This window comes from Numida meleagris, chromosome 5 (genome assembly GCF_002078875.1).
Source record: "Numida meleagris isolate 19003 breed g44 Domestic line chromosome 5, NumMel1.0, whole genome shotgun sequence".
NCBI classification, from domain to species: domain Eukaryota; kingdom Metazoa; phylum Chordata; class Aves; order Galliformes; family Numididae; genus Numida; species Numida meleagris.
Window position 1 is genome coordinate 34,096,564 of NC_034413.1, and position 17,371 is coordinate 34,113,934.

At 50.8% G+C, this 17,371-nt stretch overlaps 1 protein-coding gene across 10 annotated transcripts; it reads right to left on the reverse strand.

Annotated features, from left to right (window-relative positions):
• LOC110400336 (scavenger receptor cysteine-rich type 1 protein M130-like) lies at positions 4,160–13,100 on the reverse strand. 10 transcript variants are annotated; one of them, XM_021400137.1, is made up of 16 exons: positions 12,944–13,100; positions 11,701–12,015; positions 10,799–11,107; positions 10,281–10,595; positions 9,797–10,114; positions 9,401–9,715; positions 8,745–9,059; positions 8,518–8,637; positions 8,256–8,414; positions 7,854–8,168; positions 7,622–7,657; positions 7,200–7,337; positions 6,451–6,546; positions 6,121–6,273; positions 5,768–5,868; positions 4,160–5,340 (listed from the first exon to the last, which is right to left on the reverse strand). In XM_021400137.1, exons 1-16 carry the CDS (start codon positions 13,008–13,010, stop codon positions 5,305–5,307), a joined length of 3,108 nt encoding a protein of 1,035 aa, XP_021255812.1. In that variant the 5' UTR covers positions 13,011–13,100; the 3' UTR covers positions 4,160–5,304. The 10 variants fall into 10 exon arrangements, with proteins under 10 accessions (XP_021255812.1, XP_021255811.1, XP_021255813.1 ...); XM_021400136.1 differs by lacking the exon at positions 4,160–5,340 and having other exon boundaries at positions 5,502–5,868; positions 8,256–8,312; positions 8,391–8,414; XM_021400138.1 differs by lacking the exon at positions 4,160–5,340 and having other exon boundaries at positions 5,502–5,868; positions 11,701–11,895; positions 12,005–12,015; positions 12,944–13,071.

Consider the following 17,371-nt stretch of genomic DNA (forward strand, 5'->3'; position numbering starts at 1 on the left):
AAGGAAAGGAGAGAAGAGAAGAGAAGAGAAGAGAAGAGAAGAGAAGAGAAGAGAAGAGAAGAGAAGAGAAGAGAAGAGAAGAGAAAAGAAAAGAAAAGAAAAGAAAAGAAAAGAAAAGAAAAGAAAAGAAAAGAAAAAAATACCATGGACTGAACTGGTTCAGGTAGGTGTTGGACTGCCAGCATAAGAGTAAATTATTTCCAGCCTGGTAGGCCCGTGACAGCCCATGCTATCAAGGAAGAGATGCAACATACACATGGGCTCGGAGTAGATGACCATGGGCACTATTGCACAGGTTATCCATGTGCTGCAATTAAGCAAGCCAAGCAGATAAATCCTCTCTGGTATGGGGGTGATTTAGAGGGATGGCCCACAGACTACGAGAATAATATCTAAGTGTATATCAAAAGCAGGAAAGGTGATGATAGTTATTTGGGATGTACAGGAAAGTGTAGGGCCTGATTACGGTATAGAATACGATGCAAACGGCGTAGAATAAGGGGTGAATATTGTCCTAGTTTCAGCTGGGACAGAGTTTATTTTCTTCATAGTCTGAGGTATTGTATGTCTTCCTCACTTCAGTCTTTACCATCAAGACCAACCTTCATGAAGCCCAGGTCTCAGAAAACAGGAGGAAAAAACTGGAGCAAGGAAAACATAGCCTTTAGTGGAGAGGATCTGCTTGGGAAATTCTTAAGCAAATGGAACTCAGAAAAGTCTATGGGCTCTGATGGAATGTATCTATGAGTTCTAAGGGAGCTGGCTGATTTCAGTGTGGAGAAAACTGATAAACATTGATAGGTCCCTGGTAACTGGGAAAAGTGCCAAACAACTGCAGGATAGTTAAATAGTCCTTCAAGAAGGGCAAAAAGGATGACTCGTAAAAATCCCATCCCTAGGAGGGTGACATTAACTAACCCTGGAATACAGTTCTGATCACGGGAAGAATGAGAAATTATCAAGAGTCATCAGCATGGCTTATTGTATGGGAAGTCGTGTTTGACTAACCTGTGAAATGTCCATGACAGTCTGAATGGCCTGTTAGAAAAGGGGGGAGCAGTGGATATATGTCTGCACTAACTTCAGTAAGGTGCTGCGGTGGGTTAACCCTGGTAGGCAGCCATGCACCACACAACTACTCACTCAGGTATCCCACAGTGGGATGGGGGAGAATCAGAAGGGAAAATGGAGAAAATTCATGGGTGAAATAAAGATAGTTTAACAGGTTTAGAGAAAAAGCTGCACATAGAAGCAAAACAACACAAGGATATTCACCACTTTGCACCAGCAGGCAGATTTGTAGCTGCTTCTAGGAAAGAAGGGATTCATCAAATATAGTGGTTATTTCTGAAGGCAAACACTTTAACTCCCGACTTCTCCCCTTCCTCCTTCTTACTCCAAGATTTTATTGCTGAGCACAACATCATATGGTATGGAATATCCCTTTAGTCAGTTTGAAGTAACTGTCCTGGTTGTGTTCCCTCCAAAATTTTGCTCACCCTTGCCAGGAGAGCAATGAGAAAAACAGAAAAGACCTTGATATTGTGGTAGCACTGGTCAGCAATAGCTGAAACCTCAGTGTTCTCAATGTTTTTGTCACCAACCCTTCAGATAGCACCATAGTGGCTTTTATGAAGAACTAACTATTTACCAGCCAAAAGCAATACAGGATTTGAATACTGTCTCCCGAAGATCCTCATAAAGATGCTGTGGATGCACTTCCTGGATGGTGTGGCAGTCACTGAGAAGATGTGCCAGCTGCATCGGAAAAGAACCTGGTGCCACTGTCCCTTTGGGTCACTGTGTTCAGCAAGACAGAGAATAGGGATAGGGAATCCTCCCTATCATGCATTCTGCTGCCCTGAGGCTATCTCAGGGCTTCTTGCACTTCTCAGCGTTCCTCAGCTTTCTCATCTCCTCTGAGAGCTCTGTCACTAAGCCAGCAATTCCTCCACCTGGGCTCACCTCCCACAGGTCTGTCTGTTCACTGCTGGAGTAAGAGTGGAGCACACCCTGCAGCCTGACACTTGGATATCTGTGTATTCCACTGGAGCTCTGTATGGGAAACAATGTTTGTTATGGTGGGACCAGAGCTCAGAGAAGCCATGGCGTGCTGCTGGGTGGATTCTATTATTCTCAGGTCAAGCTGGTAATAGGTTTGAGGCTCTGGAACTTGAGGGACTGGTAAGTGAGGAAGTGGTGGAAGGTGCACCCAGGAGGTTGTCCAGGGCACGTCAGTTGACTCCATGCCTCAAGACTGCCCCCACCAAGAAGGAAGGAAGGGTAACTGTGGTGGGTGACTCCCTTCTGAGGGAAAAGGAAGGCCCAATATGTCGGCCAGACCCTACTGTAGGGAAGGCTGCTGCCTCCCTGGGGCCCAGGTCAGGGACATTACTGGAAAGCTTCCTGGCCTCTGATTATTATTCTTTACTGATAGTTCAGGCTGGCAGTGATGAAATTGCTGCGAGAAGCTTTAGGGCTATAAAAATGACTTCAGAGGACTGGGAGTGTTAGTAGACAGAGCAGGCGTACAAATGGTGTTTTCCTCTGTCCCTTCAGTGACAGGGAGTGATACTGAGAGGGCCAGGAAAATCCATCTGATAAAAACATGGCTGAGAGGCTGGTGCCACGGCAGGAATTTTTCTAGACCACGAGGCAGTTCACTTGGCAGCTGGCCGGATGGCTGCAGATAGGGTCCCCTTGTTGAGGGACTTTAACCACCCTGACACCTGCTGGAGAAGAAGCATAGTAAGCTGTAGGAAATCCAGGAGGCTCCTGTAATGTATCAAGCATAACTTCCTGAGCCAGGTAATAGAGAGCCCCAACAGGAGGGATGCAGTGCTGGACCTGCTGCTCTCCAACATGAGTGAACTGGTTGGTTCACACTCTTGAGGGATCTTGGTCAGGCAGCTTAATTTTAGGAAAGCTAACTTCCAAGCTCTTCAGGAAGTTAGTCAACAAAACCCCCTGGGAATCTGTCCTCAAGGACAAGGGAGCGGAGCAGAGCTGGCAGGTCTTTAAGGAAGTTTTCCTTAGGGCATAAGAGCTTTCCATCCCCAAGTGTAGGAAGTCAGGAAAGGAAAGCAAGAGACCAGCATGGCTGAACTCGGACCTGCTTGTCAAACAGGAGAACAAGAAGAAAATACACAGACAGTGGAAACAGGGACAGGTAACCTGAGCATAGGGATGCCACTAGGCTGTATAGGGATGAAGTCTGAGACTGTGTGCGGTTTAGAGTGCCACAGTACAGAAAGGACATAAAACTATTATAGAGTTTCAAAGGAGGGCTACAAAGATGGTGAAGAGTCTAGAGGGGAAGGTATCTAATTTTTGAGTGATCCTGTGTGGAGCCAGGAGATGGACTTGTTGATTGTGAATACCTTCAAAATATTCTATGATTCTATGAACACTGGGATGCAAATTTAGCAGAAGCCGCTGGCATAGTTTACACTAGAGCATCTGACAAACATCCCTGTCCTACTCAAAGAAAGCCAAAGCACAGTCAAAGTGACTGGGGAAGGCAGTGTGGGCTGCTCCTGCCTTGGGAAAAGGTGAACTCATTCCTGAGACTGTCTTTGCCCAAGGACCTGGGTGCATTTTGTGGGTGATGCAAAAGGTTGGGGGTATCAGGTGTGTGCCTTAAGGAGATTTAGCATTAGGTGAAGCTAATCTGTAGTCTGAGTTGTATGTTGTAGGAAAACCCTGCAGAGCCAACTACAGGTCAACTTCACAAGGAACTAGGTGAGTACAGCAATGACTCAAGCTAAGCTGGTGCTGACGTCCAGAAATCTACCATGCTGCTTCTCCTGTCCTGAGTGACCACCCTCGCGGATGAGACCTAAAGCACGGTCAGTTTTTATGGACATGCTGGGAGAGGCCCATCGAATGTGATGAGACTATCTGTATATCTGTTAAGGGACGGGGTACTGAGAATGTATGCATCTTTGTGCTGGCTGTAACAATAATCAGTTATGAAAGTATCTGTCTTCCTGAGCAATCACTATATGTATGTTAAGGTCCTTCTTCCCAATAAGTGGGTAAACATTGCTTTCTGATGAGAAGAAGATAATTTTTTTTCTCCTTTTGCTTCCACACAGACTTTGCTTTTTCTGTTGTTTGTTTTTGCCTTTCAATAAAAAAACCTCCTCCTTATCTCAACCCATGATTTATTTTTTCATTCTATTTTCCTCTCCCTGTCCTTCTGAGAAAGGAGAGTGAAAGAGTAGTGTGGTGCATCTCCAGGCTGTCTTTTATCCTTGCTCTCCAACCTCAGATAGGACAGAGTGGCTGACGGAAGTAGGTCAGGGGCCTGTGGTTGCTCCTGCAGCAACCCAGTACCCGTCTGAGGGGCATTGTGTTGAGATCCCAACCCTCTGCACTGCTCCCCATTACCAAATGAGAGACAGAGTTGGCTGCAGAAAGCCTACTGGATAGCAGATTTATCACAGTGAAACCCCTCTTGATGAGTGATGGACTTGAGCACCATGAGCACAGACTCTGTACCCCAGGAAACTCACTTTGGGTCAGGCTCCAGTCCTGCATCTACACAGGGAGGAGTGGACCTGGAGCTGGGTGGAGGGGCAGGCTCAAAGCTGGGGCCATGAGTAGGGGGGTTCCAGGATCAGAGGCAGAGGGGTGCCTGAGTCCTTGTACCCCCTAGAGCCTCCTAGGGTTACCCTGGGAGTGGAGGGTCTCACAGAAGGACACAGGGCAATGCTGCTGTGGGAGAAAGTGCTGGAGAGAGCTGCCTCATCCCCTCTGCTGCTTGAGGGCCAGATGCTGATGCAGTGCTGTTGAGCTGTGGCTGTTCCCTGCAGGGAGTCCTGCCGCAGACACCTAAGGCACTTTCCAGACTGCAGCAAAGGAGCATGTGGAGACCTGGCAGCAGGAGTAGGGATGGCAGTTTGGGTACCAGGTCCTACCCAAGTGTCAAACACTTCTCCTTGCTTGGCTCCCAAAGCGGAGGTTTCTCTGTTCATCTGTTCTGTGGCAGGTGAAATCCTTGACCAAGGAGATGGGACTCAGGCTCAGTTTCTAGCAGTGCCTGTTTCAGGAGAGGAGTGCAAAATCTCTCCATGGAAATCTGGCCATGCTCTGGGACGGGACCTTCTCCAAAACAGGGGCTGGACAATGGTCTTAGGCTGCAGTGTTCATCTCCTCCAGATATGCAAGCTGCAGCTTAAGACCATCCTCTTGGCTACTCCCTCCTCTGTCTCCCACAACAAGAAGGGAATGATCTCCCCATGTTTGGAGTGCCAGTGAAGGTCTAAGGCAGCAGGAGAAGGACCCTCCATCAGAGGAGCATCATGACATCTTATAGACAGCTGCTGAACTCTGCTTCTGGTAGGAGTGACAGAAATGTCTCTGTGAGCAGGAACACTCCCCGTGGACCATGGGCTCTCAGCCCCACAGCTTGAACCCAACACCACTATCCCCAAAAAGCACTTCCCTTGATCATCCCCAGAGATCCAACTAACACATGGGCAGTGAAGCACCAGCTCTGGATCAAAACTTCTGAGGGGTTTTAATAGGAACATATATGGACACATTATATAAAAACAGGATAATAACACTAGAGGAAATGCTCCACTACTTCTGCTGCCCATGGGAAAAGGGACTTCACAGCTCTCTAAGTAGCATCAACTTCTCTTCCCTTGCAACTACGCTCAAGCTCATGGCAGGGATGGGCTCTCCTTGCCTGGGACCCTTTTGCGCCCAACTCTAGTGTCACAGTGCTTGTGTCCCCATGGGGATGTGCCAGTGATACCTCTTCAACATGATCATAGCCAGTGCTCCTCAGAGACAAGAACAAGGTATCCCCATCAGCTCCAGTGCCTCCAGTACTTCTCTGGGAGTGCAGACTCACCCCTGCAAGCAAGTAAGACAAGCACTGTGGTTTGTTCTATAGGATACCCCTCCAGGGCTGTCCATCACATTCCTTCCTTTTTCTCACTGGCCCTGAGATGTTCAACCTCTTGTCCAAGACCCATTTTCCCCAAGGAAACCTCCCTGGGCAGGTTCCCCATCATGAGAGGCTGGGCTCATGGTACTGCAGCAATTCACCAAGCACAGGGAATGGTATGTGGTAACTAGCAGTGCTGCATTTCATTTCCTTCTTACCTCTGACTGCATCCTTGGGCCCCTCTCCCTCCTCTTGTGTCCTGAGCACCTCACAGTGGCCCTGCCCAGAGACAGGATCATCCTCAGGTTCAGAAACCTCCTTGGCATCATCATAGCCATCTTCTGGATTACCTCTGGGCAGAATAGTGATGTCTAGAAGGAGAGGGGATCTGGTGACAGTGAGAAGTAAAATCTCATGAAGTGGAAGATGGGGAATGTGCAGGTAGTGGGGCTGAAAGACTGGTGCTGGCAGGAGCAGTTGGGGCCAGCCCTGGGCCAGGGACAGGGGAAAGGTCCATGCAGATGTGCCCTCAAAGGGCCTGCACTCACCTGAGTGACCAAACATTGTCTGCTTCTCCCATGCAGAGTTGTATCTGATCTCCTCATACACAGCCTCAGGGAAGGGCTCCTCAGTTCTCCTGAAGCCTGAGGACAAAGGCAGGTCTGGCCTGGGGGTGGGTAGAGAGGGACCGGACTCTGCTTTTCTCCCCATGTCCTGCTTCCGGGGTCAGCCCAGGGCTGGCTGTGTGGGCACCATTGCCACATCCCCTTTGAGAGCAACGACCTGGTGTGGGACAGCATCAGTCTCACACCAACCTGTCAGAGACAACCTTCATGCTTTTTTGGTCCCTGTGTTAGATTCCACTGCTGACTCCTGGAGCTGCCCCCTTTCTGCCCCATGGGTCCACAGCATGGCTGTTCCCAACACAACACAGTAGCCTGACAACAGAGTGATGGACTCCATGCTCCTCCTGGCACCTTCTCTGCCCCTGAGCCCCCTCCACTGCTACCATAGTGCAGCCAGAGGAACATCTTTGGTGTTTCCTCTCTACTCCCATCCCCACCAGTGTTGCTTTTCCATTTCTTCTCTTGCCCCAGCATTAACTCCCTCTGCTTCTGGGCTCTCTCCACCCCTTGCTGCTGGGGCTCAATGTCCAGGCTGTCAGTGGAGTGGTGTGGGACAGGAAGCAGCATATGCTCCTATCCCCCCACTTTATCCATGCCCCTTGCTGACACTCCCCAGCACCTCCAGCCCTATTGGGAGGCATCTCCCCCAGAATTAGTGGGACAGGACCAACCTCTGTGCTGAGCCTTGGCACTTTGCACCTGACCAGCCAGGAGGGCCAATAGCAGGCAGAGAAGAGCCCCCAGGATAATGCAAATGACAACAGGCACCGAGACTCTCCCTCTGCCAGTCAGATTGCCCCAGGGAAAACCTGCAGGGGAAGGAATGTGGCAGCAGATGCACCAGACTTTTGAGAGATAAGGGACAGGACACCCCAGCCCTTACCCCAATCATGCATGGCAGCAGGGGCTGGGGGCCAGGGGCTGGGTGATGCAGCAGCTCCCATCCTCCTGGGTACATTACAGCCCCTCCCCATCCCTAACAGCCTAGAGCCTCTTCCTGGGCATTTCACACCCTGATAAAGAGACTCCTCACCCTGGCTGCGAGTCACAGTGTGGCCCAGTGAAGACTCAGTTCCAGGGGAGGACCCCTTACCTGCTTGTGGGGGGAATGCTGTCATCCTGGGTGAATCTGCAGAGGAGGAGAGCAGGGCTGAGAGGGAGTGTGTGCTGTAACAGGGGATGTTGGCATGTTTCCAACAAGTGCCACCTGAATTGTCCCTCCTGTAGGGCTGGGCAGGGTGTCTGGGACAGGGTCCAGGGCCCTGCTCTGCTCTGCTCTGCTCTGCTCAGGACTGTGTGTAAAAAGGCCCAGCTCAGTCACTCACCTAAGCAATGCACTCCAACATCTTCCTTATGCCGGCAGACACCGCTGTCCCCTGGCCGGGCCCAGCAGTCCTGTAGAGACAGCTCCGTCCCTTTGCACTCCACTTGCTCCAGCCAGATGAGTCCTGTACCCTCCCCAAAAGCAGCCTCGGCCAGGGCAGACACCGCAGGGCCACAGCCCAGCTGCCGGCATACCACCTCAGCATCCTGTATGTCCCATGAGTCATCACACACTGTCCCCCAGGAGCCATGGTGCCAGACCTCCACTCTGCCTGAGCATCTGTCCTTGCCTCCCACAGCACGGATCTTCTCCCTGTCTGCAGATGCAAAGACCTCCCATGAGATGCCAGCACAGCTGGGACAGCCTTGCCAGGTGAAAAGCCATGTGGAGGAGCTGCCCTTACCTGTGCAACTGGTGGAGTTGGGGCACATTGCCACCAGGGACCTTCTTGACTGTCTCCCTGCAGAAGGAAATGCTGCAGTGAAGGGGCTGGGAGTTGTGCAGAAGAGAGCAGAGCTGGCCTCGTCTTGCACCTCACTGTGGTCACAGCAGCAGCTGAACCCTAGTCATTGAGGCGACACACATGGCACTGGAAAGGGAACCACACTACTCATCCTCACTGAGTGCCTGGATCACAGAGCAGCAGGAGGGGAGGCTCTTCATACCCTGTCTGGTCTCTTCTGAGACCTCACTTGGAGTTGCCTCTGCTTCCTCTGGGCATTGCTGGTGAGCACATGTGGCTCTGATAGTTGAAGTGGCCTTTTTGCCACCAGCTGCAGAATGGTCTGACATGGGCAGAAAAACCCCCTCCAGGCTCTTTCTCTGTGCCAGCCTGTGCCAAGCAGGTAGCAGGAGCTGGGGTGGCACTAGTGCCCATGTGGCTCATAGTTACCACTGCAGGTGATGTTGGTCTCATCTCGCAGGTCATCACATGACTGTGGGTCCCAGGGTGCAGAAGGACACTGCCAGAAGGAGCTATTGCTCTTCCCACACTCTACATGATCCAACCATGCAGTGCCAGAAAGCTTGTCGTAGCGTGAGCTCGTTTCCAGGGTCCCTCTGTCCCCACACCCCAGCTGCTTGCACACCAATGGCACCGTGTCGGGAGTCATCGAATTGGAGCAAACACTCCCCCACGTTCCGTTATAGAAAACCTGCAGGCGCCCGGAGCAGCCATCATTGTTCTCCAGCCTCAGGGCCATGAACTCTGGGAGGAAGAAAGACCCAGTACAAAAAATACTGGTCCTACTCTGGAAAGCAGAGATTCCTCTGCACACTTGGGCTCCCTACAGCTTCAGAAGCATGGCCAGCAAGTCCTCTTTGCACCTGGGGATGGAGAGGTCCCAGATGTTCATCCCCACCCTCCCCCTCACTGTTGGAGTGGCCATGCTCCCCAGATACCCCCACGAGGCCAAACAATATGTCTGTGCACAGACATGCCCAGAACATTCTCGGGCAGAAGCCCCTTGCTGGCATCAACCATGCCTGGCTCACCCCTCTCCCCACCCCCCTTGCCCCATGGTCACCAGCTCTGCTCCCAGCACAGACCTGAGCAGACGACTCCTGCATCCTCCTTGTGCCCGCAGTCATGCTGTCCCCAGGCCTCGGCATGGCAGTCCCAGAGAGCAGCTTCAGTCCCGGAGCAGTTTACACCATCCAGCCAGATCTGCCCAGAGCCCTCCCCAAACTGAGCAGAGCTGGCCACCTCCACGGCCCACCCGCAGCTCAGCTGGTGGCAAACGACATCAGCATCGGCCATGTCCCAGGCGTCATCGCAGACCGTGCCCCATTGGCCCTGGTAGTAGATCTCCACTCTCCCTGCACATCGCCCAGCCCCGTCCACCAGCCGGACCCGGCGGCTCCCTGCAGGGGGGAGAAGCCCCAGCCATCAGAGGATGCCTGCCTGTCTGGTCCCATGCCTGTGCGATGTGCAGCACTGCTCACCCCGACACACAGCCCCCACATCCTCCATGATGCCCTTGGCGTTGGCCAGGGAGGTGTTGCAGAGACTCAGGCTGGCCTCATGGCCTGCACACCGCACTCCACGCAGGCCCACAGGGCCTGTCCCTCGCTTGGCCCTCAGTGGGATGTAGGCTGCCTCTGCCTCTCCACAGCGCAGCTGCCGGCACACCACTCTAGCGTCCTCCATGTCCCACTCATCATCCAGGACTCTACCCCATGTCCCGCGCTGGAAGATCTCCACGCGCCCATCACACTGGCTCCCTCCGCCCACCAGCCGCAAGGACATGGGGCGAGTGAGGCCTGCGGAGAGCAGAGATTCTCCAGAAATGCACCAGAGAGCCTAGCACCCTGTAGGGTATCTCCAAGGAGAGCTTCTACCCAGTGCTGCTGTGACATCCCCAGCTTTGGATGGCCGTATTGCACAAAGGGGCCAATGGACTTACCACAGCCTTTTTCCAGCACACACCTGAGCAAATGACAGCAGCATCATTCTCGTGAGAACACAGTGAGGCCCCCAGGACAGTCACTGGGCACTGACCCAGATGGGCTTCACTCCCATCACAGTGGAATGAGTGACTCCACACAGGGCCAGTTCCTCTCCCAAAATGCCCTCCTTTAGGAACAGTCTTCGCAAACCCACAGCTGAGGTGACGACAGAGAACATGGGCGTCCAAGAGGTCCCAGCGGGAGGCACAGAGGCTGCCCCAGGTCCCCATCACCTGGACCTCCACCCTGCCCGCACACACCCTGCTGCTGTTCACCAGCCTGAACCCTGTGTACTCTGGGAACAGAAGAGGAGGAGACAGTGGGTTTGTGCTCTGGTTTTCTCAGGACCAGAAGAAGCCAAAGGGACAGTGTGCCCTTCTGCACTACTTCAGTGTGGCAAGACGACCACATTCATTTACTTCTCACACCCAGCACTCCCCCCTCCTTGCTCCCTGTCCCCATTACAATCCCATGTGCAACCCCACCATGAGTCCTTACGTGTGCAGGTGACACGAGTGCCATGCGGGTGGGTGCAGGACTGGTTGATGGAGGATTCCTTGAGGCAGGAGATGAGGACAGATGCATTCATCACATACTGCAGATCTCTGTCACAGATGGGACTGACTTCTTCATCCAAAGTAGTTGCTCTGGGTAGTAGCAGAGCTTTGCCACACAGCAAATCCCTGCAGACAACATCGGCAGCTTTGGGACCAAAGTGTGAGTCACAGACAGATTTCCACTGTTTTCCATCATGGATCTCCACATAACCTGAGCAGCTGTTGTCTCCTCCAAAAAGTCGAATAGGTCCTGGAGCAACCAAAGACACTTGTGAGCTCTCTGGCACTTCCGTTCTTATGTCCCACCTTATCTCCAAGGCTGCCACATGCAGAGCCCCACAGCCATCACAGCACTTCTTGGTTGGTGCTGATGGCACAAACACGTCAGGGAGTCCGTGCTGCTCCTAAGAAACCAGCCCAGCACCTATGGACTTCCTTCTCCCCAAAGCCCACAGCCACAGGCACTGCTCAGACAAACTTCTGGCCAAGAGATTTGTGCCTGCCAGAGCACAATCCAAAAGTTCCCAGCCATCTCATACCCTTCTCAGGGATGTAGGTGGCCACTTTAATCACTCTCATTGTCCTGGACAACCAGAAGACAGGTGAGAACCAACAGACACTATGATGTGAATGTAGGGGATTCATCTCCTTACCCCAGGCACCAACCGAGGGTTGGCTGAGCCACCTTGGGGCCAAGCAGGATGCAGGCACATGGGGACTCCCAATGGACCTTCCCCAGAGACCAGCAATTGACAGCCCCAGCTCATCACAAGTGTTCTCTGGTATCTGCTCACTGATTCACTTGAACTGGCCACAAAGGTGGAGAATAGGCTAGTCCCTTACCTGAACATGTCACTCCAGCATCCTCATTGTGAAAACAGTTATGTTTACCCCATCCTGCGTGTGTGCAGTCAGACAGGGCAGACTCAGATCCATTACAGCCAACATCATCCATCCAAATGGGGCCAGATCCTGACCCAAAGTGTCCGTAGTGAGGAGCTTCAATAGCAGACCCACAGTCCAACTGCTTGCAAACCACTGCAGCGTCATACATGTCCCATGAGTCATCACACACGGTCCCCCACTGATTGTTGTGTTTCACCTCCACTCTCCCAGCACAGTGCACACTGCCATTTGCCAGCCTCACCTCCGCAACACCTTCAAACATGAAGATGGGACCCATCAGGAGAATGCTGAACCCCACACTATGGGTTTGGGTTCTGCGCTGCTCAGCCGCATTTACAGGCCCTGAGGTTGGAGCCCTTTCTCCTGTTGTCTGACCCTGGGCAGTGTGCAGTCCTTCCTCTCCTCATGGGCTGTTCAGGGCTGCGGGTACCTAGCTCCATCTCTCCTGCGCCATTCAGTACCTCACAGCCATCAGCACCTCCTCCCATCCCAATGGACACTGTCCCCATTCCCATCCACACACCGTGCCTGGCCCTTCAAGGGCGTGCACAAGGCCTCAAGGCACTGACTGGCACCTCCTGAATAGCCTCATGCCTCTAGACCTCAGATCCCCCTGCCTGCCACCTACCCCAGCACCACCAAACCCACCACCACCAGGTGATTCTATGTCCCCAGGGAGCACCAAGTTGACCCTGAGGATCACTCCAACCCTTATCTCCTCCTTGACCTTGATCCTGTCTTTGGCAAGGGTCCTCATGTCCTCATTGCTCCAACTTGCCCTCCTAAGGGTTGAGTCTTCCCCAAGCCCAGGGACAGAGAGCAGTATAGAGACTCAGCTCAGATGCTGGCTGTGCCCTGGGAACTGCTGAGTGCCACCATCACCAGCTTCAAGAGAATAGTGCTAGGAGCTATTCTCTAGCATAGCTAGGAGTACCAGATCGGTGCCCCAGGACTGGATGTCTATAAATCCATCCAGGTACAAGCTGCCACAGACTTGGGCGCACTGGAAACAGAAATACCCTCTCCCACTCAGAGAGGGGCAGAGAAAGGCACAGAGTCCATGGACATGTGCACTTTCAGCCCCTTGTTTCAGTGGAGCCTGGAAAGAAACCCCCTTCCCAGAGAGACTCCATTGGTGCCTGCTTGCCCTGGACTGTGGGACAAGGGAATGAGAACTTACCTCCGCATGGCTGCACAAAGAGGAGCAGCCACAGCATCTGATGTGACAGGAGTCCCTCTGTCCCCATCCTGAGTCTCTTGTCCTCTGGCACAGCCTTACTGTGCTCCACTCACTGCTATAGCTCCTGGGGACTCCTGGGAACAACAGCAACAGGAGAGCAATATATATCTACAAATACTTGCCCAGATGCGGCAGCAGCCAATTGAAGCAGCAGACACCTTTTTAGACATTATCGGCAGTAATCTGCCCTCTGACGCAACTGAGCTCTCCAATGAACTCCTCCAGTGCTGTTTATGACCATATATGAGGGACTGGGGCCACTGTGGGTGTCTCGTTATTCTGGTGGGCATCAAAATGGGACAGCTCTGGCTGTGGGGAACATGGGTCTATCACTGTTTCACCCTGAAGGAACACCAAGACTCTCCTGAGTTGGGAAAGTTCAGCAACACAAGATGTGACATTCCTGCATCGAGATGGGAAGGGATCAGCCCCTGCCTTGCTACCAGAGGGAGCAGCAGATGGGAAAGGTCCTTGGTCAGGGCCAGAGACCAGTTCTGGGAGTGCTGGCTTGCCTGTCCCTCCCTGGAGAGCCCCATTGAGGGTTCCTGGCAGGAGTGGAGCTGGGACAAGGTCCTGTCCTGGCAGCAGACCTGCAACCCAGAGACTCAAACATGTCCCTGGCTCTTGGTGTGTTGCCCAGGGGCCATTATTCCCTGTGATGTGCTGGGAGCCAGAGCCTGGCAGACACTGCAGGTTTATAAACCACTGCAGGTTTATAAACCTCAGCCCACGTCAGATCACGTGCAGGCAGGAAGACAGTGGTTTCCTCCTGGCCCTAAGCCCAGGTGCATCTCAGCAGTGCCCCTGAACCACTTCTACCACAGCTACACCAAATGAGGCTTCAGGGGAGGCTGCTTCAGTTTTGAAGTCAAGGGAAGTGAAGGGAAGGGGAAGGGGAAGAAGAAGGGGAAGGGAAAAGGGGGTAAATAAAGTTTTATACATTTAATACCTGGTTTTATTTCTATCTATTTAATTTCTATAGCTCTCTCTCTATATATACATACAAATGTATGCATCTATATACAGAGGCTGCTCTGACAGTAATGCCTACTATTTTATTATGTTGGCCTATGATATCAGAGGCAGATGTTGGTGGTATGGCAGTAGAGGCTGAACCTTCCCACCAATAGTCCATTACATTTTGTTGCTGTGTGACAAATGGCAGCAGAGGGGCACTCTGACAGATTGGTGTCTGACGTGGAAGTGCTGATGAAGCAAAAGTGTGTCAGTGAATTCCTTCAAGCAGAAAACTTGCAGCCACTGACATTCACTGACACCTGCTGAATTTTATGGAGACCAAATAGGGGATGTGAGCATGGTGAGGCAGTGGGTGGTGCATTTCATTAGTGGTGACAGCAACAGTGGGTCACCTCCTCTAGTGCAGACTTTTACTAGTGCAGCATGCAGACTCTTGCTCATCTCTGGTGCATATGCATAGATAATGGTAGTGATTGTGTTGAAAAATAGCATTCTGTTGCTGAGAACTTGCTCTATCAAAGTTATTCTGGCCTTTGTATCTGCTGTAGTTTCCATGGAAATAAATAGTAAGCATTACTTTCAGAGCAACTTACATACACATATAGCAGTACTAGATTGTGTATCTATGCATAATATACATATTTATACATATATTTAGGCAACCATATATATATGTTACACAGTATATTTTGCAAATATTGTTTCTATTGCATATAAAGGTATATATATTTTTATAACGAAATACTCCCAGGTCTAAAGGCAATCACAGAGATTCCTGAGAACGCAGAATCATGGAATCACAGAACATCCTGAATTGGAAGGCACACCTGAGGAACACTAAGTCCAACTCTGGGCTCCACAGAGGCCTACCTAAAAATTAAAACATATGCCTAAGAGCATAATCCAAATGCTTCCTGAACTCTGTCAGGTTTGGTGCCATGACCACATCCCTGGGGAAACTGTTCCACTGCCCAACCACATTCTGGTGAAGAACATTTCATTGATATCCAACCTGAACCCTGAACTCCCCGATGCATCTTCATGCTGTTCCCTGGGGTCCCATCAGTGGTCAGCAGAGAGAACAGATCAGCACTTCGCCCTCAGCTCCCCCTTGGGAAAAAGCTGTAGGCTGCAATGAGGTCACCTCTCAGCCTCCTTAAAGCTGAACAAACCAAATGAATTCATCAGCCCCTCATATGTCTTACTCTCCAGGTCCTTCCCCATCTTTGTTGCACTACAAGAGTCGTACAAGTATCATACCCAGAGATATGACAACAACAAGAGGGGTCTGACAGACAATAACAATTTGATATTTATGAAGCTGAAAAATCTCTGTAAAAAAAACTGGCACACCCTGTCATAAAATGGCAGCCTCCAAAGATATACAGATAGTCTCATCACATTCGATGGGCCTCTCCCAGCATGTCCATAAAAACTGACCGTGCTTTAGGTCTCATCCGCGAGGGTGGTCACTCAGGACAGGAGAAGCAGCATGGTAGATTTCTGGACGTCAGCACCAGCTTAGCTTGAGTCATTGCTGTACTCACCTAGTTCCTTGTGAAGTTGACCTGTAGTTGGCTCTGCAGGGTTTTCCTACAACATACAACTCAGACTACAGATTAGCTTCACCTAATGCTAAATCTCCTTAAGGCACACACCTGATACCCCCAACCTTTTGCATCACCCACAAAATGCACCCAGGTCCTTGGGCAAAGACAGTCTCAGGAATGAGTTCACCTTTTCCCAAGGCAGGAGCAGCCCACACTGCCTTCCCCAGTCACTTTGACTGTGCTTTGGCTTTCTTTGAGTAGGACAGGGATGTTTGTCAGATGCTCTAGTGTAAACTATGCCAGCGGCTTCTGCTAAATTTGCATCCCAGTGTTTCTTTGCCCTAGCACCCAATGTCTTCGGTGTAGCCTTTAAGAGACCAGTATACCTTTCAGCCTTTCCAGAAGCTTGTGGGTGATAGAGGATGTGATACACATCCTCTATCACCCGATGTTGTGTCTTTTGGCCCAGAAGCCAACAAGTTTATTTTAGAAGTGATTCCCATTGTTAAACTCAGTTCTCCAGAAGGTACCACAATGCCGTAGTACTTGCCTGTTCAGGGTCAAGGTACTTTTTCAGAGAAGTAACAGTGTTTACCAGGTATACTTCCAGCAACACAGTAGTTGTTTCTAATATTGGTGAGTGTGTAGTACTTGCTGTGGCAGGTTTGTGATTATGTCCAATATAGTCAGTTTGCAAGGCCTTGCTGATTCAAAATCGTAGCCACTGCTCCCTATTCCAGAGAGACTTGACTCGCATGGTGTCTAGCTCCAGTTACTGGTGGTGAGATGGTTTGTGATATATGTATACTCAACATGAGATTAAGAGTCAGAAATGAGTCAAATATTTGTCCAACCACTTTATTATAAAAGTTTTGATTAGCTAGGCCTGGGGATGGGAGGTGGGATGAAGAAAGCAATAGTAAAAAGGCAGAAAATAAAAGCAAGGATTTATTATAGGAATGCAGAGATAGTTACTATCGCAGTGTCACAATGTTTCATGAGTCCATTTGGCAGTGGGTGTAGGGGGTGCAGATTCTCTTTTTCGGCCGATCACAGACAGAAGGAAAACACAACGAGAAACTCAGAATATCAACCACAGCTCATTTTTTGCAGGCACTATGTGTTTTACCATGTTCTTACAATATCCAGTTCAACAGAAAAAAAAACCTGTAGTTTTACCTGCACTGCAGCAGCTCAGGCACATGCTGGTAACAGATATCTCCAGGAAAACCAGGCCTTTATTTTTATCCAGTTGGGTGTTTAGGGCCCAGAATGCCTGTCTAGTGATAAAATTCCATGTATCCTGCAGCTGTGGTGCCCAACCTGTCTGCCACTAGAGGCTCACGTAACCTTCTTCCCTGTTGGTCAATTTGCAAATACTCTGGACTGTTTTTTTCTGTAAAGGAACTGCAGCAAAAACATCCTGAAAACATCAGATCCATAGGGAACCAGCTGAGCTGGAATTTCTCCAGAAAAGGAGGTGGCTGGGAAACATCTGCTGTAGAGCAGCTGATTCAGTTGGCCCATGCTCCTTGTGTCTTGTCCAGAGGGCTCTCCAGCAGAGAGCAGCAGGGAGCAGAAAGGAAACTGAGTTGCATCCTGGAAAGACATTCTGTGCAGAAAAGTGCTGCCAAATTCCACGGATATCAAGAAAGGATTCATGAAGACAAAATAGTGGAACTGAAAAAAAGACTGTCACCTCAACAAAATACTTTTAAAAAGGTTAAAACTCAAACGGACTCTGTTATAAAAGCTGGTTATGTGGTAGCAAATCTGATCACAAAGAAGAGGGAGAGGAGACGAGAGGAGAGGAGAGGAGAGGAGAGGAGAGGAGAGGAGA